The sequence below is a fragment of the Mangifera indica genome, chromosome 5, assembly GCF_011075055.1.
Source record: "Mangifera indica cultivar Alphonso chromosome 5, CATAS_Mindica_2.1, whole genome shotgun sequence".
Taxonomy (NCBI): Eukaryota; Viridiplantae; Streptophyta; class Magnoliopsida; order Sapindales; family Anacardiaceae; genus Mangifera; species Mangifera indica.
Genome location: NC_058141.1, coordinates 16794423 through 16819579, shown reverse-complemented (window position 1 = coordinate 16819579; position 25157 = coordinate 16794423). Strand labels below are relative to the sequence as shown.

At 35.6% G+C, this 25157-nt stretch overlaps 3 protein-coding genes and 1 pseudogene across 3 annotated transcripts; 1 reads left to right on the top strand and 3 right to left on the bottom strand.

Moving 5' to 3' along the window:
- Positions 1-238: 238 nt before the first annotated feature.
- Positions 239-11215, bottom strand: LOC123215563. The gene is made up of 27 exons (XM_044635714.1): positions 10929-11215; positions 10624-10828; positions 10344-10480; positions 9299-9415; positions 9005-9151; positions 8113-8801; positions 7815-7936; positions 7621-7712; positions 7071-7281; positions 6839-6902; positions 6319-6467; positions 6120-6190; positions 5866-6039; positions 5664-5735; positions 4544-4645; positions 4368-4457; positions 3545-3620; positions 3364-3460; positions 3166-3235; positions 2873-3052; positions 2617-2739; positions 2447-2530; positions 2126-2310; positions 1899-2037; positions 1742-1801; positions 904-1008; positions 239-550 (listed from the first exon to the last, which is right to left on the bottom strand). Exons 1-27 carry the CDS (start codon positions 11010-11012, stop codon positions 437-439), a joined length of 3759 nt encoding a protein of 1252 aa, XP_044491649.1. The 5' UTR covers positions 11013-11215; the 3' UTR covers positions 239-436.
- Positions 11216-16258: 5043 nt separating this feature from the next.
- Positions 16259-20573, top strand: LOC123217344 (translocase of chloroplast 159, chloroplastic-like). Its single transcript, XM_044638326.1, has one exon. The coding sequence runs from the start codon at positions 16437-16439 to the stop codon at positions 20343-20345; it is 3909 nt and encodes a 1302-aa protein (XP_044494261.1). The 5' UTR covers positions 16259-16436; the 3' UTR covers positions 20346-20573.
- A 170-nt stretch (positions 20574-20743) lies between these two features.
- LOC123216408 lies at positions 20744-21909 on the bottom strand (annotated as a pseudogene).
- A 122-nt stretch (positions 21910-22031) lies between these two features.
- On the bottom strand, positions 22032-24123 carry LOC123217345 (alkylated DNA repair protein ALKBH8 homolog). The gene is made up of 4 exons (XM_044638327.1): positions 23713-24123; positions 23602-23633; positions 22962-23153; positions 22032-22514 (listed from the first exon to the last, which is right to left on the bottom strand). The coding sequence occupies exons 1-4, from the start codon at positions 23927-23929 to the stop codon at positions 22197-22199; spliced, it is 759 nt and encodes a 252-aa protein (XP_044494262.1). The 5' UTR covers positions 23930-24123; the 3' UTR covers positions 22032-22196.
- Positions 24124-25157: the final 1034 nt, after the last annotated feature.

Sequence of the window (25157 nt, the reverse complement as noted above, 5' to 3'; positions counted from 1 at the left end):
AGTTACGCAAAATGAAGAAGACGATCGAAACTTTTCCAGGCTCAAGCTTTGTCTATGGACTGGGCAGTTTCCCAATCTTAATCGATCAACAATTCTATATAATATTATTTAAAAGAAAAACAAAAACCGGCAACATTCAGTATGGACAGATTAGGGTAGAGGGGGAGAAAATAAGAATAATTCATATTTAATTGATAATTGGTATGTACAGGCAGAAGGAAAAAGAGAGAGAGAGAGAGACAAAAGGAAGTTACCTGCTTGATTAAATATAGAAAAATTCCTAATAAAAATTTGAAAAACCTATAAATATATAATACAAAGGAGATGGGACCATCAATGGAATTCCATAAATAAAGGTCCCAGATCTTGCCACCCTTTTAAGATGACAAAGAAGAATAAACTACACAAGAATGTGCTATACACAATGATACCATCCCTACATAAAGTAGCTGAGAGATTTCTTCTTTCTGGATCCACCTTCTCCATACAAGTCATTCCACTGAAGGAGGTCATTCATATTTGTAGACTCAGATGATACACTAGCACATACCTGCATAAAAATGTACAGCATTACTGTCATCTTCAACTGTGAAAAAACCCACAGTTCTTCCATATCAAAAGCAAAATACAAGTTCTATCAGAAATCAACTATAACAACTAAATCCACAATCATGATTTTTTTCCCTGTATCTTTCACCTCTGTACCACATTACACAACAAAACATTACTTATGGAATATTACAATATTAAGGACATAACCAGCTTTAATCACGACCCAGGCAAAGCACCACAGAAGAGATACTCGTACTTCTATCAATAACAAAGTAGTAATGACCTCAACAGGTACTTTGGGAAGACCAAAAAAAACAAAATGTAATGACAATAAATAGCAAGCACAAATACCTGCTCATGTGCATATCTAAAATCATCCATCTTCAGAGGGCGAATATCAGCACTGCTATACAATGCAGGTGAAGATCTATTCTCAGCCAATGCTAGAGCTCTCTCCTGAAATTTGAACAACAAATCAATATATGTTTCTGACCACAGGTCCATCCTCAACTGATGTATACAAACTCAATAGCCATTTATATAACACCATGATAAAAAAAACTTGACAGATAACATCAATATGATATTTATCATATTGTATCCTTGATCATCTGTGTGTGTATTTGACTTCTCAGCTAAGAGATGGCATTTACAAAAAAAAAAAAAAAGTAGCCAAAAAACTCAGCCAGTAAAAGAAAGAGGCAAGGACAAATTTAAATTAATTTTGATCAAAGAACTTGTTTTATAGCTAGAATCAGCTATACAATCAAGGTATTCCCAACATGATTCAGATATAGATTAATGACATTTCTAGCAACTAAACCGTGTGGTCAAGTTGTAAAATTATTAGTCAGCCCTGAGAAGGATCGAGAGAGATCAGGTCATCATGCACCACCATAGGAGCAAAGGGAAGAATCAATTATCAAATTTCAAATACCCTGGGTTAAATAACATTTCCAGGAAATATTTCTGAGACTGAAGGGATATCCTATGCAGTTGGCATTAGCAAAACCAACTAGACATACCAAAAGGTGTTTATCATGCTTGTAGGAACATGATGCAGCTGTTCACATACCAAGAAGCCAACTATAATTTATTAAGGACTTGTGTACCACTGACATATACTGCATTGGAGAGTAAAGCAATAACTATCACATTTATTTTAATTTCAAGAAATCACCCAACTAACCTTCTTCTCCTTCTCTAAAATTTCTCTTATGGGGCAATGAGCAGCAGTAACACATAGGTTCTGTCAACAAAAAAGTAATTAATTAATAATTAGAGGGACAAAAGAACAGGCAATATAGAATATGCACACAAAACTAAAAAACGAAGGGACTCCAAACCTTCAGATCACTTCCAGAGTACCCATCAGTCATACTCGCAACAGCTTCCAAATCAGCATCCGGTGCCAATTCTTCTTTGGTTAAAATAACTTTTAATATTTTCTCCCTGTTTGGGGCATCTGGCAAGTTAACCATCAATCTGCAGACCAAGACAGTACAATAGCATCAATGATAATCATTTTCTTGTCAGATAACAAGGACCAAAAAATGGCAAACATGGCGTTCACCTCCTGGGAAGCCTCCTAACTACAGCCTCATCAAGGTCATAAGGCCTATTGGTAGCAGCAAGTACCAATACACGTTCTTTATCCTTTGTACGTAGACCATCCCAATTTACCATGAATTCATTCTTCATTTTACGCATAGCCTCATGCTCCCCCGGATTTTCCCGTCTTCCTAACATGCTATCGACCTAAAACAATCACCCAAGTGAACAAAATATCATTTGCAGCTAAAGAATATGAAGAACAGTATAACATGATGACAAGAAAGAACGGGTAGAACATAAAACTATTTAGCCCAAAAAGAAACAAATGTGTTTAACTGACCTCGTCAACAAAAACAACACTAGGAGCAATTTTACTGGCCAAAGAGAAGACTGCTTTAACATACTTCTCTCCTTCACCAAACCACTGAAAATAATAAAGAGATGTCAGGCTATGCAAACTCAAACTCAGAAGAAGCAAAAAGAGAATAGACTGCATATAAATATATACACCTTTGAGGTAATGCTTGACATGGATATATTGATAAAGTTTGCACCAGCTTCAGTTGCAACAGCCTTCGCAAGCATTGTTTTCCCAGTACCAGGAGGCCCAAACAACAAAATTCCCTTGCAAGGCTGTAGAAAAAGGGTATATCATAAAAAGAAAACATAAGATAACAAACAATTCAGAAAAAAGATTTAAAAAAAGCAGCATGAGTGAGTGAATATATTAAATCACAAATATATTTACAGATAATATCAACCAAACCTTTGTTAGCTGTCCTTTGCAAAACAACTCAGGCCTTTGAAGAGGTAGCATCACCAATTCCTTCAAGGTATCTTTCACATTTTCCAAGGCACCAATGTCGTCAAAAGTAACCCCAATATCAGTAGGGGGAATAACATCAGCAAGGAGTTTCTTCTCAAATTCATTCTCAGTAACAACATCCTGAAAGAAGTCAAATAAAAAATGTAAGATGAACAGATATTCAGAGCCAGTTGCCAGAATAAGAAAGCATATAGAAATTAATGACAGTGCAAAGAGATAACAACAAACTTTACCTTCAGAGACTTTTTCAAGCTCTTGCTTTCACTTTGAATGCCCTGCAGAATGTTCAGTCCATAACTTATGCTGCAATATGAAATGCAAGTAAATAATGTTAACATAAGAGATAACTTAGGCACATTAAATTCAATAATTTTTTAATTATTTTAACAATAGAGATTTATAGTTGGCAGCAACTAGAGGAACCCAGTAACCTTTCAGTAGATATCTTAAGTTTAGCATCTTTTTCTGGAGCTTCTAAGCAATGCATAAAATGGCGGCTCAAAGCCCAGCCAACCAACTTTTCCACACCTGTTAAAATTGCATAGTATAATGGATAACGTTAAACTACCACATAAAGCTTTATGACTTCAATAATGAGTTTAAAATACCCACTTTCAGTTGTAAGGCTTTGATCTTTGATGCAGAGAGTTTCAAGATCAGGGCACTCCAAGCCATTTCGGGCAAGTATCTGAAAGCAGAAAATCATTATTACATAACGAAAAACAAACATGAAGCATCAATTACAATAACATTTGTAAGTAATGACCTGACCCAATAGTTTAAGCTAACAGGAAAAAGTCCAACAGCAGTATTAAAATCTCTGATACTGATGTAGATACATAACACAGGGATCCAAATTAAGATAATATTTTAATACCATGTTAACTAGGCTTGATCCAAAAGGCTAAATCTCTCTAACAATGTTTATCAGACTAATTCTATAAATAGCTAAATGCATATAGTTATCCAGATATAATAAAAGAAACGATTAATCCCAGACCCTAGAATAAAAAGTTAATTAATTGCTGGAATATAAGATAACACATCTGAATAAGCCCACATCAGTATAAAATTGACTAATTATTGGAACTATTTATTGTTTGAATGTGATTGTACAGAGGTGGGCATGCTTACATGGGATTTCATCGAGAGTCTCATACATTATAATTCCACCAAAACTGACCATCATTTACCAATCTTAAGAATGGGCTGCTAGGACCCTTAACCGCCAAGTTTGCATGGTGCTGAGACCGAAGTGGCTCTAGTTAAACTCATCTTATTCATAGGTTAAAATACTGAAAGATCTATTTTCCATTTGTAGCAAGCATTCAATGAATTTCACACATTGTCAAGGTTCTACAAAAAGCATTCACCAACTTGCCAGGGGCAGAATTGAAATGAAGTTAACCAAGCAACATTATCAGGTAATACTCACTGTGCGTATGCTAACAATGTTTGACTGCACTTTTAAAGTTTCAATATCACGCTCCAACTGCTGCTTCCAATCCAAAAGCAAAGCTTCATCCTGGCATGATACTCAGAAATATTAAATGAGAAATTAATATAATCGCACAGCTATATTGTGCCAGAAACAGATTGTAAATTCAGTACCTGAGGCAGTTGAATAATCACTTTGTTTGGAAAAAGTCGAGAAACTTGCTTTGTTGCTTTGGGTATCTCCTTGCTTCTATCATGCAGTCTACTAAAGTTATCCTGGATGAAAAGCAATGCATACATATCATTTTGGTTTCTTTACAGAATTAAAACTACAATCAATTTACAAACATAATCAGAGTCTTTATCTACCCTGATAATGAGTCCCGGTAGCCCTATTAAAAAAAAAGGTTAAAATCAACTAAATATAGGAAAGAGATTAATAAATCCCAGATGTTTATATGACACATTACAGTGTGTGTTATCAATAATAAATCAGTAGACAATTAACTGGACACATAATGAAAGTTGAATTAGGGGGAAACCTGTAATTATGACACTTAGTTCAGATTTAACAAATCCAGCAGGTAAAGCATAGAAAAGGAAATCAAGAACCAGGATTGAATTATAGGAAATGGGTCCTGTTACTTATATATCCAAAGCAGAATAGGCTACAAGCTTACAACTCCAACCTCACAACAAGATTAGGAACCAAATAACTCCAACCTCACAATACAATAGTTAACCAAACATTACCAATTCTGGCTTCTTAGTTAGCTTGGAATATGTGCTGTATACAGGCAAATTTTCGGGAAAGAGAGTGTTAGGATATCATACCACTATTCCCACTTTTGGCACAAACAGTAACCAAAAAGACAAACAAAAATCATTTTAAACATAAAAGGTATTTACATAGATAAACCGGACAATTGCATGAGCTAGGGCCTCCCATTTCTGGCCATTTGAGGGCCACAGACCTCCCACAATCAGCCCTAAATCTGCCCACAACCCTAAGGTCACCAAAAACTCCCTAATTTTTCTTTCCCCCACACGCATGAACATGTTTTAAAACCACTAAAGTTGCAGCAAAATAACATCAAAATATTGCAAATCTAAGCAGTTTGACCTTCCCAGCATGCAAAACCACAAAGCCAGTATTTAGCTAGACTTTCTAATGCCAAGCATACAATGAATGACACAATTTACTATGCACAAGTATGATATGAATAAATAATTATCCAGAGCTGAAAAGTGGAAAAATGGAAGAAAAAAAACATAATGCCAGTGCTTTGCATACCGGAAAGGCAAAATCAAGTAAAGCTGTTTGATTGCTACCAAACTTCGTAAATAAGAGACCACCTGGATGAGACTGCATAAGAATAGATTGACAAAAGACAAATGGTTAGCAATGATTCATTACATCACAAGCAGATGTCATAAAAAAAACATAAAATTATGACTAAAAAACTAACAGAACCACATAAAAGAGTACTTATTACCTTCTCCTTGCGATTGTCCATTTGGGTATGGGATCCAATCACAACAACATTGCTGGGCAAATTTTCAACTTTACTCTTTAGGATACTATATGCATCACCATTCCCCACCATAGACTTCTCCACATCTTTCACAAACAATATTAAGGGACTGCTTTTGCTTTCATTCAAGGCAACCTAAAGACAAAAGCCACTTGAGCTTAATGCTTGAAATAGCAATGCAATAAATATAAAACCACCGAAAGAGTAACAAGTACCTCAAAGAGTTCGTTAATAGCAAGCTTGTCAACATCATCACCTACAGTAGGATCTAAGCGCAGGGAACTAGCTGTGGTGCAACATGAAAAAGGTAATATTAGAAGCTAAGCTAGCCACAAAAAAAATCCACAGAGAAAAATTTTTGCAACAAAAAGTGCTGATTTGATAAGGGAGGCTTTAATTAATAAGGGAAAAAACCTGGGCAAAAGAAACCATGAAGATCTTCACAAAAGCCACCTAGATTATTGCCTTCTACAACAGTCTTATCAAACCTAACACCAATTTTAGAAGAATCGTTTTCTTCAAAAGGTAGGACTACTCTTCCTTTAAGCCCAACAGTTGGTCCCCTGCATGAAGTAGGTGGGATTAGAACCAGATACACGAAAAATTAAAAGCAATGCAACTTTTCACCAAATTAATAGAAATAGAATGTATAATCACAAAACTGGAAACCAACCTTCATCACTTTGTTTATATTAATCAAAAAACCATAAGGACAACACAATTAGGGAAAGTGTAACAACTCCTTCACAGAAGACCAAAAGATCCATGCACAAATCTCTGTGCTCAGTACAGGTACAAAATAAAGACATGTGCATAGGAACAGACTCCAAAGTCTGAGATGACAGCACAAATAATAAACAGTAGATGATGCAGAAAAACAATGCAACACAACTAAAAATGATCAGAGAAGCTTACATGTGATAAAATAATGTACCTTGAATTAGGTTGCACGGGAGAAATTCCAGAAGCCAGATTACCCACAAACCTTACTCTATCACCTGAAAAGAAAAATCATAATCTTCAATCCAGCTAAAAATTGAAAGGAGTTACAAAACAGAGGCGGTGTGACACATTAACAAATCATTACTGGCCCCATAAAGGCTGATGCTAAATCAAGTATCTTTAAAAAACAAAAAACAAAAAAAAAATGTAAAAAAGCAACATGCCTTTTTTGAAAGCGTAGTTTTTGGATGATGCAGTTGATGCCTCTGGCTTTGGCAGTGCCTGTGAGCCTACCGCAGACCCACCTGTAATATCTGCCTCCACGCTAGAAGTTGGTTTCTTGTGCTGTACAAGAGCAGCTCTTTTAGCAAATACAGATGCTCTTTCTGACCTCGAACTTTCCTTCACATAATCAGTTTCTTTTGCTGCCGCTCCCTGAAGTAAAGATGAAAAGAAAAAAAAGAAATTTTTGGTGACTTAAACAGTAGAAAGAACCTTTACTATCAGCTAAAGAGACCCAAGTCAGGCAAATAATTTTTAGTGACATGATATATATTTGTAAAAATCAAAATAGCCTCCCTTAATGAAATTATTATTTATCAGTGGCTCTCAGTTACCAGCTATTTATCATTCCCATTCATATCAAGTATATGAACATAAGAGAAAGCAAGGTTAACAAATTACATGAATAAACTGAAACCAAATATATTTTCTAATAAAGAACTATATAAATTCTACTGAAGGAAGAAAATTGAACTGTAAAGTAAAACTTACACCAGGCAAGAGAAGAGAATCAACAATAAGCAACCTAGCACCAAAGTGTTTGGCAAGTGCCTTCGCCAAAGTCACCTGATATATTTCTGAACCTATAAGAAGTTTACAATAATGTATCACAGGATCCAAAACAGGAGAAGAGACAAAAAAATAGCAAAAAATTATGAAGAACATTAACAAAACTTTGGAGCTACCTGCAGGACCAGATAACAATATACGAGGACACGTGGTAGGAAGATCTGATGCATACTTTGCAAATTTACTACACTTCAAATGAATGTATGTGGATGCTATCAAAACATTCCTTGTTGTATCACTGTACACAGCAGGTCATCAAATCAATATCAGGATCTAACGAAGAAAACAAAAGAGAATATGCAAAAATAATATAGTGCATGCACTGACACATATAAAGGCATGATCAAAGCTCAATACAGAACATACTGAAAGAAAGTCCAGCACTTAATTGAAAAAGAAAAGGTAGGTTTGCACCTTAAATAATAAGGGAAATTCTCGAACGACACATCTATATTATCAGGACTCAGAATTCCTTCCTGTAAACTATCTTTAAATGCTTGCCGTCTTGAAGAGATCAGAACCATTGAGCGCCCAGATTCCTTAAAGAGTTCTCTAAGTTCCCTCTGATCATCAAGCATTTTGGATATACTGCCACTAATATCAAAGTCAGAAGATGAGGATCCAGCAAGCATCTGCAGGAGTGGCCTTATTTCACAAGTTGAAGCAGGCAGCTTCCCAATTTCAGCATTTACACAAGAATTGAGTCCAATGCTATCAAGGTTTGGGTTTTCATTTGCAGCATCAGATGCTGGATCAACAGTCTTTCCCCTCGGAGAAACACCACCCAGATCATTATTACTTGGGGCATCTTTCAACTCAAAATCGGGAGTACGATCTTCTGACCCATCACAGCCAGAAGGTAGAGAGGATATCTCAGTATTTTGAACATCCTCACCAGTTTTTGTGGGTGGTGGAAGAAGGGACAAGTCTTTCCTGAGACTCGACAAAGATGCTAAAATTGATGCTCCTGCAACAGCTGAGGGGTCTCCTGATCTTCCCTCTATATGCATTGAATTCAGTGGAGCATTTTGTGCCTCCAAAATGCTCATAGAAGAAGGTATGCTGGGCGCAGCTAAATTTTCATCATCCAGTTGCTGAAATATCTATCTCCTCGTCAAGGAATTTACTGAACATCCATTAAGGGTAATGATTGATCAAAGGCAAGTCAAAGTTGCAAAAGCAACCATCAAGAACGTTTTCACTTTTTGGGAAACAAATAAAAAATTAGGAACTCATAAAGCAATAAGGAATAACATAACTCCAAGCAATGCTGATAGAAATATTTTAAATTACCAAAGAAGGATACATAAGAATGTTTTCCAGTAACACTAAAAACCACTTCATCACCTCCTCTTAAAATTACAGTAGAATCTTTATGGTGAATATTGCCATTCACTTCAACAACACCTTTGCCTCCTGTAATTTCTAGTACAGCACAGGTTGAACCTCCATTCTATGTAGATCAATGCCAAAAAGAGCAAAAGAATGATTAACATCATAAAACATAAACTGAAACGAATCATGAGAATTATTTTGCCCATGGGCATCCACTCTATGGAAATGTCTCCAAAATGCAGTTGTGACAGCTAAGTGTTATTACCTCTTTGCGCCTCAGTCTACACAAGCTTTTACTAACAGACGGGTCTTTCAGATATAAATCACATTGACGGTTCTGACCAACAGTAAAAACGGCACCACACATGTTCATGTGACAATTCTGCAATGGATGCAAAACATCCAAGCATTAGAAATGCTAAGTGATCGATAAGATCAACAGATAACAACAGGATTTGTCTAAAGATCAACAATCCTCATTCATTGATACGATTAAGCAATTTCCCCCATCAAATAGAAAACATACAAAGGAAAAACAATGCTTCTTTATACAAAGAAAAACTCCCAAGAAAAGATTAATCTGTAAACTATAATATTCATTTCCTAAACATAACAATGATTGAAAATCTAATGAGGAAAATCAATTTCCATAATAAGGAAAAAATAAAGTAAACCAAACCATAAAAAACATCTTTGCAAATGCATATCAACAACCATAAAAATTAAGCATTCAACAAAACATTATCAAAAACAACTTACAAATATTCAATATCTCATTAAAAATTGTCCTGCAACAGTTAACAATCAAACAAGATACAAGAAATTGACAGGTCACAAACTCACTAAATGGCACCAAAAGTTTTTAATAAGAATTTTACCAGTTATGCAAATTAAAACCTGATCCGAAAGCATGGGGGTTCATTAAGGAGCACTTTAAAATTCCTAGACACATAAGCTACTTTTCTGACAAATACCAAAACTTAACTGCCCTTCTTTTTCATTAAGAACATAAAGGCTGGCCAAGTTGCCACTGAAACACTATCCCTCACTTGTTAGCAATTATCAACCTCTGATTAGCAATCACCAACACACCCAATATATGCAGAGCCAAAATTTAAAAAAAAAAAAAAAAACAGTCAAAGGACCTTACATTTCCAGTTGAATCGAAAAAAGTAACAGTGATTTTTTTCAGACTAGCTAAGAAGACGAATGAATATGTTGAACATGTTTACAAATACCTTTTAGTCTTGTTTATAATCTTTACACATACGAACAAATCGACCATAGATCAGGAAAACAAAGAAACGCACCTGCGAATACTGAGAAATAAGTCTCGCCCAAGGTTTGGCACTCATTTTCGCTAATTTTGTTGGGCGCTTCTTCGCACGCCCATTATTAAGGACTGTGCCAATAGCCTTGGATTTCTCTTCATCCACCACGGTTTCACCTAAAACCCCCGGAAAGATAAATTTAAAAAAATCAAATAACCGAATTAGTCGCCAAGAGAGGGAAAAAAAAAACCTCGAAAACCCCCGTCTTTAAGGAAAAAAAAAAAGATTTAAAAAGCATGCAAAAGCAACAAGATAGCACCTGAAGTCGGCGGAGATACCAAGGCATCAGCTTCCATGTCAACGTCATCCGATTTTTCAGCGTCAACGGTCTTGGCAACATCGGCCTTTTGTGGATCAGAGGATCGGAGCTCGGGGTCCCGAAATTCATAACCAGACTTGGCGGCTTCAGTCGGCAGCGACGGCCCTGAAGATACATCGTTCGTCGATGAGGACGCCTCGCACGCCTAGGGTTTCACCAAAATTCAATCCAAACAAAACAAAAATCAGACCCAGATTTATATATTCTCTTCAAAAAAACGTTGATAATAATAATAAAGATTGTACCTTGGATCGCTTATTCGGAGGCGAAGCGTTTCGAGGAGGAAGGGCGCGTTTGGAAGAAGAAGAACTACGCCTGGTTTCGACCATGTTGTTGGTGGTGGTGTTTGTGGGCTTGTTCTCTGATCCAATAACAAAGAGCGTTTGTTTGTTGAGAGAGAAAGGCGTCTGTGAATATGGTTGCGGGAGATCAGTTATCCATCAAGGTTTTATATTGAATTAAAAAAATCAACAAGAAATGAAGAGAAAGAGAGAGAGAGAGGCGTTATTATATTTATGAGGCGGTAGAAAGTAGGAAAACATGAGATTGTATTGCGCGATACGAAGGCGATATTTAAATTAACGTTATAAGGATTACAGATTAGACAAGGCTTTACTGCTTATTGGCGGTCAATTTCGGTGTTTTCCCTTTTTTTTTTTTTTTTTCTCGGGCGCGATTAGTCATTAAAGTGTCGTCGTTTTACTCCGATGTAATTAATTTAAATGTCCTCTAACCTTCTTAGTTTACTCCTATTTTGCCTAACAATATTAAAAAAAAAAAAAAAATATGACGAACTCCTTTTTTTTATAATTTAAATTCAAGGTCTTATTAGGATATTTTTCGACTTTAAAGTATGGTCAAATCCCTATTTCTGATGAGTAAGTAAATAGGTCCATTTTCAATTCTAATTTCTACTGGGAACCCTACCCAAATAGATTTTGATTTCAAATTCCTCGAAACTGATAGGTCCTGCTTTGATTTTGATTCCAAACCCTTAGAAATATAAATCGAGGGTAGGAACCGAATCTGATGCACTTGCACATGTCATTTTTGTCACCTCTTTAGGGCTTTCTAAATCCAATGGTTAAGGACTTAGGGTGGAGACTTTTCAACTGATAATAATGAATTAAACTAAACACACATTATGTTGCCAATTCTACAGATTCATCAAACATTGCACAAGAATTACTGCTTCTTCAAGTAATGCAGTTGTCTTGTGTTAATGAATAAATTCAAGATGATCTAGACATACTTTATTTTAAACCTTTAAAGTTTATATCCATAAGTTGAACAACAACAATAACCCTCAAACCAATTGATTTCGTTAATTCTCCAACTACTTTAACCACCCTCGAAGGTGAAAAGCCAACTGTGGAAATAACCATGTATTCAAATGTAAAAGGCAAATAGTAAATTTCTAGTTAAAACTACAACATTTTTGTTGAAAATTTTATGGTTTATAGGTTTATTGTGATGAAGGTTGTCTTTACCCACACGAGTTTGGTCTTAAACTCCATGTTTATTATTCAAATAAGCATAAAATGATGTTAAATGAAAATTTTCAATTAAAAAAAGTTATCGTGAATCAGTTTAGGTTGAATATATCCACTTATATTGAATTCTTCGTTAATGCACCAAAGTCATTAATAATGCCTACTAGTACAAAGATAAAAGGTGTACTTAATAAAAGAGCGAGCAAAATTGACATAGAACAAAAGACTTCCACTATAATGGACATAAAAGCTAACAAAATTTATTGACGAAATATGATGATAGGTGAGAAAACAAACTTTTTAAAGTTAAAGGGTAAAAAATTCATTTCATTAAAGTTCGAGTGGTTCATAGTCATAAGCCTTTTTTCAAATTTATATTTAAATACTTGTTGGGTATGGAATAATCTCATCAACTTTTTTTCAAAGATGGAAACTACATAAATACATATAAAATGTTAATAATTTTGAGGCATAAATTTCGGTAGAACTTTGAGATATAATATTATTAAAGTTATCTATGAATTTCCCATAATGAATTATTTGTATGTACGTTAGGATAGCCAATTAGAAAAGTGTAACATTCTGTATCATATTCTAGTCAAAAACCAACCTAACGTTAGAATTATATATGTATTTTTCATTATTCTAGGATCTATTGAGAATTCGAATTTACTGGTGGGTTTGAAATGATAAATAATATTCTTGGTGTCAACAAACCCGTGTATATTTTATTAAACCATGGCTTGTAATCCATTATTAAGAAATGCCACTTATTTCATTAGATAAGACTTCACTGTGAATTTACACTGATCTCCCTGTCTTTGCTATCGTCTCAACTACTATTTGTCAGTCACTGTATATAAATTAAATAAAATCCATACAAGCACCAGCTGTGCAAACTTCTGCCGACCTCAAACAGTTCACTCAACTTGATTCTGACTCTCTGTCATGGAATGTTCAGTATACGGTTGGTTGTTGAGTTTAGTAATAATACAAAGGCCAAATGATAAAAGATGATTTTCTTCGTTCAGTGACGAAAATGACTCATAATGGGGGAAGATGTCGGAAAAGGGTAGAGAGAAAAACTAGTTGATTCCAACACTGAAAAAGGGACGAGAGAAAATCCCTAAATCTTAAAAGAAAAATATAAATTTTAAAATTTAATTATAAAAAATATTAATTTTTAAATATAAAAAAAGATAATATTTTATTATTTTTAATATATTATTAGTTAAAAGATGATTTTATCTGAAATTAATTATTTTGTTAATTTCAATATCTCATAGATGAGAGTTTATATTTTTTATAATCAACAGATAAGAGATTAGATTTCTATCCAACTTTGGGTGGGAATATGTCTTTTAGCCTAATATATATATATTTATATATATGTTAGTATAAAATCAAAATATCACTGTCCACTCTACATATATAGTCATTTTTGTTTAACAGGGACTCTTATTTAAACCAAATCATTATTTTGAGCAATGATTTTAAAATTAGATTGAATTGGTTGATTTAATCAATTAAATTAAAAACTAATTTTCAAGTCTAATCTGATTAATATAAAAATTTTTTTTAATTGAATTGGTCAAATTTTATTGAAAATCGAGTTTGACTAGATAAACTGGTCAAAAACCTAATTTGACCAAAAATTTAAATATATTTTAAATTTTAAATTATTTTTAAGTAATTTAATTATTTTTAATTAAATTGGATGCATTTTTAAAGGTTTATAAGAAAAAATAATTTATAGAATTATATTTTTTTTTGTATCATGAGATTGAGATTTTTTTATTTTAATTGTTTCATTGAAATCAAATAAATAATTATTATTTTTTAAAAAATGATATATTCTTAATATTTATAAGTGTGAGTATCATAATCGATTTTATTTTTTATATAATTTTAAGTAAAATTTAATCATTATAATTTAATAATAAATTAAACTAATTGATTTTTTGATTAAACTATAAATCAATAAAATAATTAATTTGGTTAGTAATCCAATTTTAAAAAATTCATTTTGAGATTGAATTTACTCTATTAGGGAGATGAAATTCCGAGTTTAATGACCATTGATCACTTTTTATTACTTCGGTGTCTCCTTGTTGGCAATTTAATTTGATACTTTCTTCCTATTGGTTAGCTGCTTACTTTCGTACAAATCCAAAACAATTTGACGTGTCACTGACAGATTTGTATTTATCAGCTGAGCCGTCTAGTTTGACTGAGACAGTTGATGCCAAAAAAAAAAAAAATCAACTGAGAACAGAAATAATTCATAAGTCAATAATTTCTCAAAACCCTTCAATTTTGGAGACAAACTATGTTATAGTTTGCTTTAAGGTCAATTGCCGTTACTTGCTTTACTAATGGGTCAATATGGTTTAGCGTTTTCTCAAAAGTTTAACTATGGAAACTTTAGATTTAACCAAACCCTAACGGTAGTAGGGGTAAAATCGTCATTTTGGCTGGTTTTAAAAAATGGCAGTTTAAAACCAAACCCTAGGTGAAACTGCCATTTTTTAAAACTTAGGCAGGGGAAAATTTCAGGGTGGGTGTTTGGTGTTTCCATAGTTAAAGTTGAGAAAACGCTAAACCTTGCGTTTGGCCTTATATTTAATAAAAAGTTTTGTATTTTTAGGAGGAATCCACTAGTCACCTACCCACCAACCTACTACAAACAAATGGTGATTAGGAAATGGATTATTAAGTAGATTGTGCAATAATTATATTATTTTAAGTAAGGAAAAAGGTAGTCACATCATATCACATCACATGGAGAAGGAAGGAATCATGCATGGGTTTGATTAGGTTAAATCATTTGCCTCCTCCTGCTTGTTTACGTGGAAAAAACTAAGACACTATTTGACCATCTTTTCTCCTTTCTTGGGCCTAATCACGAAGGCTTCCACCTAACCCAACTTCCTATTATAATTTCGGGCTTAGTTAGCCCAGTGGGTTTGTGGACCTGATCCTTGACAAACTTAAAAAGCGAAGGGGGAAACAAATAAGCAGCTACGGTTGGGATGATGAAGGATGAGAAGCAAAAACTGGCCAACCATCGAGGATGAGAAAGAAGAGGAAGTAATTTGAAACACGTATTCGCCATACTAATGAAAACGAAACAAGACCCAACCAAACAAATATTACTCATCACTTCACTATCAAACAGTCACACAAACCCTAATCCGAATCCTGACAGTTTTCTGAATCGTTAAAAAAATTCCCCATAGCTTCCTTTCTTTCCACAAGAGTCGTTTTCCAAGGAGAAGGAATTCATGAGACCAATTGAACAATACAATTTTTAATCACTCTATCCTGACATTTTGTGAGATATATTGGATTAGTCAAATTAATAAAATTATGCTATTTATTTTAAATATATAAATAGATACATATTTTATGTGTATTATTATATAATTAAATCATTTTAAATTAAAAATAAAATAATACTTAATCATATAATAATACATATAAATATGTAATTATATATATATTAAAAATGAATATGTATAATACTGTTATAATCAAATTGGGAAATGATTCACATTTTAATTCCTTTAGAAAAATATTTCACATTTATCATTATTAATGCAAATAAAATACTTGTGTTGTGTGGCACGTGTGATGTGAAAAATCTCATCTTCTATTCAACTGTCTGTCTTAGAACCTTTAACAGTCTACTCAACAGTATAGAAATACAAAATATTATACAATCTACGTATTTTGTAGAATAAAAATACTAAATATTGTTCATATTATTATTATTTAAAAAAAATATCTATATAAACAAATTTTATTAATATATTTATATGTGATAATATATAATTAAATAATTAAAATTTTATTTTAAAATTAAACAATCATAAATTAATATATTAAATTATATGAATAAATTAATAAATTTTGTTCTCGTGATTATTTTTATTTTAATTAGGGCAAACGAATATCTTTACTGTAGCATTAGGAGCTCACTGTATCACTGGCCACTAGCAGCTTCCGGTGGACAAAAGAAAAGGGTAGTTGTGTAATTTCAGGGTGATATAAACATCGAAACATTGTAAAACCCGCTCCATGCGGCTTTCATAAAAATCGGTCACGCACAAATGCAAGCACCAACACCACCAACAACAACGTAACCTTATCTTTCTCTCAGCTGCTCGCTCCTCTGCAAACCCAAATCCGGACACCAGCCAACCAATTTAAATCTAAAACCCTAATTCCCTTTTATAAAGGAAAGACACTTCCACCGCCATGGACTCCAACACCTCTGCAGCGGAAACCGTCTCGCATCTATCAGGTTTTTCTTCTGCGCATCTTTCTAATGATACTCAGAGTACTCATAATTATGTGAAAAACAATGATTCTGGGCCTTTTAGTAATGGTCAATTTACTAGTAACAGTGGTATTACTGGTGCTTATAGTGATGGTGGGTCTGAGGATGGGGGGTTTGTGAGTGGAGAAGAGGAGTTTGAGACGCCGTCGGAGAAGCCAGTTATGGCTGAACCAGTTGATAAAACTGTTAATAAAACGGTTGAAGGGGAGGATACTAATGCTTCGTTTGTGGATTCTTTGGAAATTCCAATGCTCAATAGTGTTGCTTCAATTGAGGCCATGAATGATAATAATGGTGATAATGTTATAGGAGGTTTGGAAGTTAGGGTTTTCAGTGGGGAGGACCCATTTGGTGATGGTGAGGAGGGGTTGAAGGTAATTTTGGGTGAGGGTCTTGTGAAAAAGATTGGAATTGGGAGTGTGGCTTCTGGTGAAAATGAGGATTTGGTGGAAACAGGTGCAAGTGAGAAGGGGAATTCTGCTGAATTTGTACCTGAGAAGCTTGAGGGTGTTGAGGAGAGGAGTGAGGTTTTTGACAGTGAACAATTTGTGGAAACAAGGGAACCTAGGGGGGTGGTTGACAATAGTGCAGAGGGTGTGAAATTTACGGACACTGGGGACTCTGTTGTCAATGACATCAATCTTGATACTTTAGAGTCTGAAGCGGCTGTTGTTGCTATTGGTGATGTGAAGGAATTTAAGGATATTGAAATTGAAGAGTTGGAGTTCCCAGTTAATGGTAGTGTGGGCTTGGAAAATGGATTTGATGAGATAGACCATTTTGTTGAAGAACCTGTGGAATTGAAGCCAGTGGAAGAAGTAGTAAGCAGTAATAACATTGAAGTCACAGAGGTTCTGCCTGGTGGAAATAAAATTGATTCTGTTGTTGTTGCAAAACATGACAATTCAGATATTGGCAACGTTACTGTTGATATTGAGGACAAAGAAATTACAACAATTGAACCAAAAGCTGATTCAGGAACCAAACAGATTGAGATTGAAGCTGTGAGCATTGCTGATATGTTGGAACATGAGGCTGAACATTCTAAAAATGATCAGATAATTTTGAGTGCCAATAGTGACACATTGGAAAATGGGATATCAGGCAAATCAGGATCACCTGAATCTTCAGAAAAGAGCACAAGTTTGAATGTACAAGTTTCTTTGGAAGCTGAAGATGATGAAAACCATTATCCTGACAAAGAGTATGAGATTGAAGGCTCAGTTACCGATGGAGAAACTGAAGGCATGATATCTGGAAGCTCAGAAGTAGCCAAACAATTCCTGGACGAGTTGGAACAAGCATCAGGTGTTGGTTCTCATTCAGGTGCAGAGAGTTCTCATGATATTTCACAGATAATTGACGGTCAAATTGTCTCTGACTCGGATGAAGAAGTAGACACCGATGAGGAAGGGGAGGGGAAGGAGTTATTTGATTCTGCTGCATTGACAGCTCTGTTGAAAGCAGCTACAGGTGCTGATGCGGATGGCAGTGGCATAACCATAACCTCTCAAGATGGATCAAAGCTTTTCTCTGTTGAGCGTCCGGCTGGTTTGGGGACCTCACTCCGTACTTTGAGACCTGCTTCTCGACCAAACCACAGTAACCTTTTTGTGCCTTCCAGTCTTACAACTGGGGGAGAGACTGAGCCAAAGAATTTGAGTGAAGAAGAGAAAAAGAAATTGGAGAAGTTACAACAATTAAGGGTGAAATTTTTGAGGCTTGTCAAAAGACTAGGTCAGTCTCCGGAAGATTCTATAGCAGCGCAAGTACTGTACCGGTTGTCACTTGTTGCTGGGAGGCAAACTGGACAATTATTTAACCTTGATGCTGCAAAGAGAACTGCCATGCAGCTTGAAGCAGAGGGGAAAGATGATTTAGACATCTCCTTGAACATACTGGTTCTTGGAAAAGCTGGTGTGGGCAAGAGTGCTACGATAAATTCTATTTTTGGTGAGGAAAAGACTTTGATTGATGCATTTGAACCTGGTACAACTTCTGTGAAAGAGATAGTTGGAACAGTAGATGGAGTTAAGATCAGGGTCATTGATACTCCAGGTTTGAAATCTTCTGGTATGGAGCAAGGTGCCAATAGAAAGGTTTTATCTTCTATAAAAAAGTTTACAAAGAAGTGTTCCCCAGATATTGTCCTCTATGTGGATCGACTGGATAGCCAGACCAGGGATCTTAATGATCTGCCATTGTTAAGGACAATCAGTAATGCACTTGGTTCCTCAACTTGGCGAAGTGCTATTGTCACTTTGACCCATGCTGCTTCTGCACCTCCGGATGGGCCATCGGGATCCCCTTTGAGTTATGAAGTTTTTGTTGCCCAACGTTCTCATGTTGTTCAGCAATCCATTGGGCAGGCTGTTGGTGATTTGCGTCTGATGAACCCAAGTTTGATGAACCCAGTTACTCTTGTTGAGAATCATCCAGCGTGTCGAAAGAACAGAGATGGACAAAAGGTGCTTCCTAATGGTCAAACTTGGAGACCTCAGTTACTGCTGTTATGCTATTCGATGAAGATCTTATCTGAAGCTAGTTCTCTTTCAAAATCTCAAGATACTTTAGACCATCGGAAACTCTTTGGCTTTCGTGTCCGTTCGCCTCCTCTCCCATACTTGTTGTCTTGGCTGTTGCAGTCTCGTACACACCCAAAACTCCCCACTGATCAGGGTGGTGACATTGGTGATTCTGATATTGACTTGGCTGACTTGTCTGATTCTGATCAAGAAGAAGATGAGGATGAATACAATCAGCTCCCACCATTCAAACCTCTCAGGAAAGCTCAGATTGCCAAGCTTAGCAAGGAGCAAAGGAAGGCATACTTTGAGGAGTATGATTATCGGGTGAAACTCCTACAGAAAAAGCAGTGGAAAGAGGAGTTGAGAAGAATGAGAGAGATGAAGAAGAAAGGAAAAATTGCTGCTGATGATTACGGGAATATTGGAGAAGATGTTGATCAGGAAAATGGAAGTCCAGCTGCCGTGCCAGTCCCATTACCTGATATGGTCTTGCCACCTTCCTTTGATGGTGATAACCCAGCTTACAGGTACAGGTTCTTGGAGCCAACATCACAGTTCTTGGCGAGGCCAGTTCTGGACACCCATGGTTGGGACCATGATTGTGGATATGATGGTGTTAACATTGAACAAAGTTTGGCCATTGCTAGTCAGTTTCCGGTAGCAGTTACTGTTCAAGTCACAAAGGATAAGAAAGAGTTCAACATTCATTTGGATTCATCTGTTTCTGCTAAGCATGGGGAGGATGGATCAAGTATGATGGGCTTTGACATCCAGAATGTTGGGAAGCAACTTGCTTATATTGTCAGGGGGGAGACCAAATTCAAAAATTTCAAAAAGAATAAGACAGGTGCAGGAATATCTGTTACATTCTTAGGTGAAAATGTTGCCACTGGAGTCAAACTTGAGGATCAGATTGCAATTGGAAAACGCTTAATATTGGTGGGTAGTACTGGGACTGTCCGATCTAAGGGTGATTCTGCATATGGAGCCAATTTGGAAGTTCGGCTCAGGGAGGCTGATTTTCCAATAGGCCAAGATCAATCATCACTGGGTTTGTCATTAGTGAAGTGGAGAGGCGACTTGGCATTGGGGGCCAACCTTCAATCTCAATTTTCAGTTGGGCGAGGTTCTAAGGTAGCTGTCCGTGCGGGATTGAACAACAAACTCAGTGGGCAAATAACAGTTCGAACTAGCACATCAGATCATCTTCAGATAGCACTTCTGGGCATTGTTCCAGTTGTGATGACAATTTTTAAAAGCCTCCGACCTGGCCATAGTGAGAATTACTCTATGTACTAGATCCTCTGTTTTGTTGCTGTGTTTAGACTACACTGAAGGGGACACAATAAATTAGATTTATCTCATTAGCGGATGTTAGTCGTCGTTGAAATTTCTGAATAATGCTTCTTTGTTTTGGTAGAACCATTACGTTATAATGGGGTTCGTATTATTTTGCATACCGGATTGCAAGGAAATTTGCATGATTCAATTTTCTTTTTCAAAATAAGAAAACATGTTCTTTATCAAGAGAAGGTGTGTGTGTGTTGCTGGCTTTGAATTGAGTGCTTTTTTGTTGTGAACTTTTGTTTAATCTTTCTGGCTTCTATGATCCATGGGATATTTCCATCTTTATCTGGGCAAATTCTCTGCTTCTGAAGGATGTCTGATTTCATATTCAATCCGTGAAGCCATCGGTCAAGTTAAATACTATCTAATATCCGTTACAGGAAAAATATGACAATAAGATACAGAACTTGGTTAAATTCCGGGAGTTGAAAGCAGAATGAATAATAATAACTACATATATCGTTTTTATTCCGCCTGGGGGAAGAAAACAGCAAAATCATGGAGTTAAAAAAGAAAAAAAAAGGGTTTAGCAGGCTATCCAAACCCTCAAAATTCATCCCCAGTTCTAAGTAATCCAGCAATTCATTTCTCATCGTGCCCTCCATTGTTCGAAACAGTGGGTCCTTTCTCGTCCTCCTCAAAAGCTTTAGCAATCCTCTCAATTGGAATCAACAGCAGATACTCCGCAACCGCGTATCCCCTCTCTTCCGTGTAGCTAACCAGCTGGTTATACTTACCCGATCAATAGGCAGCCGATTCAGGGATCTCCAATCCAAGCCGAAACTGCATGTGGTTCGCCAAACGGCTCGTACCTCCAGTATAGTTCCTTAGCCGTCGGCTCGTACTTGTTATACACACTATCTGTAATGTGCTTTACAGTGTCTACCACACTGGCGCGCTGAACTTCAGAAGCCACAGCTCGTGCCTTAGTCGACGCTTGCTTCACCAGCGAAGGCACGTGCCTTTCCAGTTCCTTGAAAGATTCGTCAACCTGCGATTCAAGTTAACAGAAGGATTCCATTTATCAAATATTAAGAAACAAATAAATAACTTCATCTGGACGCGCACTTTGAGATCGACGAACTTGAGAAATTCAAACGGCACATCATAAAACCTGTCGTAAACAGGACCAACGACGGTTTTAACGTTTGCTTCAACGGTTTCCACTCCGGGCTTCAGTGGAATCGAATTCTCCTTGGCGCATTAAAAGCAGACTATGAAGTAGATGGCGGTTACTTGGACGAAATCCAGATACTGAAGTCCTTTCTTCCGTCAAAAAAAATTTAAAAAAATAAAGAAGGACAATTTTATATACATATATATAAATTTTGTTAGATTAAAGATGAGATGAAGGAAAATGTTTACCGGCTGTTTGGGAAGAGAGCAGTGCAAAGACTGGTTGGCTTTATAGGGATGAAAGGGGTGATGTGGTTGGACACGACACGTGGACGGTTGAAGCGAAGTTACATGGTAAGGCACCTGTTTAGCAGGAGAATTCAGAAGATGTTACAGTCATGTTAATTAACCTTGATAGATTTGAGATTTGATGGTTTTAAATTAAAAATAAAATATTATATATTATTATTATTTATGTATAAATTTATATTCATTATTTGCATATAAAATGCTACTCAGATATGATAGCAAGTTTGCAATCTTACATTGAGAAGCATTAGATATCATCAATGAAAAATGTAATATGGTTTCAAAATTGGAAATTACAGCATCTTTCTATGAGGTTTTCTGTGAAAATTGAACTTGAATATAGAAGAATAACACCCAAAATTTAGCGGTAAGCATGCTCTAATCAACACGGCAAAGTTTTCTTAGGGTTATGGAGGTTCTCCGTTTTTGATTTAGCTCCTCCCCTTGCCATATCTGAAAGCCTGGCTTGCGAGTTATTTCATGCTTCCAATGGTAGCGAGCTTCTCCTGACATGACAACTAAGGATCCTGGAGTTAAGTAAACTGGAACCTTTTCAGCAGGTGGATCCTCTGTTTCTCTCTTGCCAGTTGAAGAGCCTTCTCTCACTCTGGTAAAATGCATCACGCATGAAGACTCCAGGGAGACAATGGCAATGCCATCATCAAATCGCATCAGATCAACATGCGCACAAATGCCCTATCATTAGGGAAACCTCACCATCAATAAGCTACACATCCAACTAGCAAGTATTTTCATATGCCATTTTTGAAACTGTGAAGACAAATGCAAGCGGAGCATACTTATTGTAAAATCAGATAAACAGCAGATGAAACAAGATATGCCTTGATTTTAAGAAAATAAATATGCTCAAAGAGTAAGGATGTGTTACAAAAAGGGCAACCAGATCTCATGATGATTTTACATAGATAGATAAAGACTTACTGCAGTGATTACTAACCAACTTGCGCGGAGCTTTTACTTGTGCAAGACAGACACCAGGCATAACAATACAAGCAATAGCATAATTTGAAAGGTTTTTTGAAAGATGTCAATTTTTATTCATCTTAAGGTAAATTGCAACAGGAAAACATGAAAAAACCTGAAAAGTAAACAAGATAACAAACTCAGAAAGTTATATCCCACCTCACCTGGTTGATAAACATTAACAATTAGTTGATCAAATAGAGGCTCCCTCCATAACAAATCTGATGCCAAAGGACAGGCTTCCTTGTCCCCATCACAGCTAGCTAAGTCATTATCACTGAGGAGCACAGCCTCACGAATAGAATTAGAAAGCTTTATTGCCCATGTTGGAAGATCTCCAAACCTCATAGCCTGGCACATAACAGAAAATTTGAGCTTTACTAAGGCACGAACTGAACAACTTCATACCAAAATGATTTCACATTCTTAACAATGAAACCTTCTTACAAACCTTCAAGGCAATCGACACAGCCTAGAACACATGACCCATAATCACTTATGAAATTCTTAATTCTGACTGATAAAATGACAACAACCAGAAACACATGGGCTTCGCCAAACTCTTGATTTAGTTATATACTAAGTAAATTCTAGAACCATAAACAAGTACCAGTTCAGGACTACAAATAATTTTACAAGAAATTAACCAGTGAGTAAACTAGAATTTAGAACCATATAATTTAAGCTACTCAACAGCTTATATGATAATATCGACAACACAAATAACAAATAGTAGTTAATAATTTAAACGCTAGTGTAATTTATAAATGTAAATCAAATGCTAATCAGTGACGGGCACCTGGTTGTGAGAGGCGTCGGTGAACCATCCTTCTGTAAAACTACATATGAATCAGCATCATTTGCGTGAAAGATCTTTAGTAAATCAAGCAAGAGAGAGAAGAAAACGCACCATTTTGGACAGCAGAGAGCAAAGAAGATTGGTCTTGAGGAGACAGAAAGTCTCTGCACAAATATAATCCATTGATTACCTTAAAATGTAGCCAGCTGGGAATTTGACCCAAATTCTCAGATCTAATTTCGTGCTGCTGCGGTTGTTCACAGTCGTTGGAGTCCGAATCTGATGATTCTCCAAACACTTGTTTCAGAACTGTCTCCTGATCATCCATTCCTTCTTTTGAGGGACAGAAAACCTTTCGACACCCAGGTCTTCTTTTCAGTTGTGCTCTTATTGGCAATTACATCGTACGGCTAATTCACTCTTAGGATGGTTTGGTATCCTCCCATTTAAGTGATTGGAATATTACAAAATCCGTGGAGAAAACATGCGCAAAGACACATAAGCCCTTAAACTGTAATTTTTTTTATTGGTTTAAGTCCAAGAAACACATAAACCTATGTAAATGAGTCGAATGGAACCTTGTAAGAAGCTTGCAGCTTGACTTGTCTCAAGTAAGGTCAAAATGAGTTCGAATTTTATATCATAGGACTAATATCTAGTTTCTATAACAGATTTAATGGTGCATTTGATTTAATTATCCTTCGGTTTTTTTATCAAAGGTTGTATGGGCAATTTTCCTCTCCCTTTTTTATTGACAATGTATAGATATTTTATCGTTTTGATTGACATTTAACAATTTTCTTACTATTTTATTAATTGTGGGTAGATTTCAATTCAATACCCTTTGATTTTTTGTAGTTTACCCTCAACCATTTCTCCTATAGCCATTTTTTATTTATTGTAGTTTTCTCATGTCCCTACTCTGATTTAGTTTAACATATAAATGCATTAAAATGAAATAATATTTTATTATTATCACCAATCAAATATAATATATATATATATATGAATTTATCAAAGAACATTACTAATTTATCTCTATAATAATATTTGAGTTTTGATAATTAAAGATTTTATGAACCAAACGCATTTTGAAAAAAGAAGAAGAAAACCACCTAGCAAAGCAAATAGAACTTAGAAGGCCTATTTAATCAGCTACACAAATTCAACTTTCACATGTTTTCCTATTTACTAGCTAAGAATACTGATACCAAATAACAAAAAGAAAAAACTCACTCACAAATGCATAATAAAAGTGCCTTGTATGCATTTTCCCTTGATCAATATCATCAGTCAATCCTTCACCACAACTAATTCGTACTTAATAACTTTTACCTCCAAGCTACTTACCAAATCACGAGACTTAACCTTTCTACTAAACTTCTTCCCTAAATTAGGGGTTATCTCTCAACCCCCCATCCATTCATTCACATTTGTTACTTTTGACATCCTTATTTACTTGTTCCAATAAATTTGGTATATAACCTCAAACCCTGATTTTAATCCCAACTTTGATCCTAATTTGGTTCACCATGAACCTTGCTCTTGATATCAAC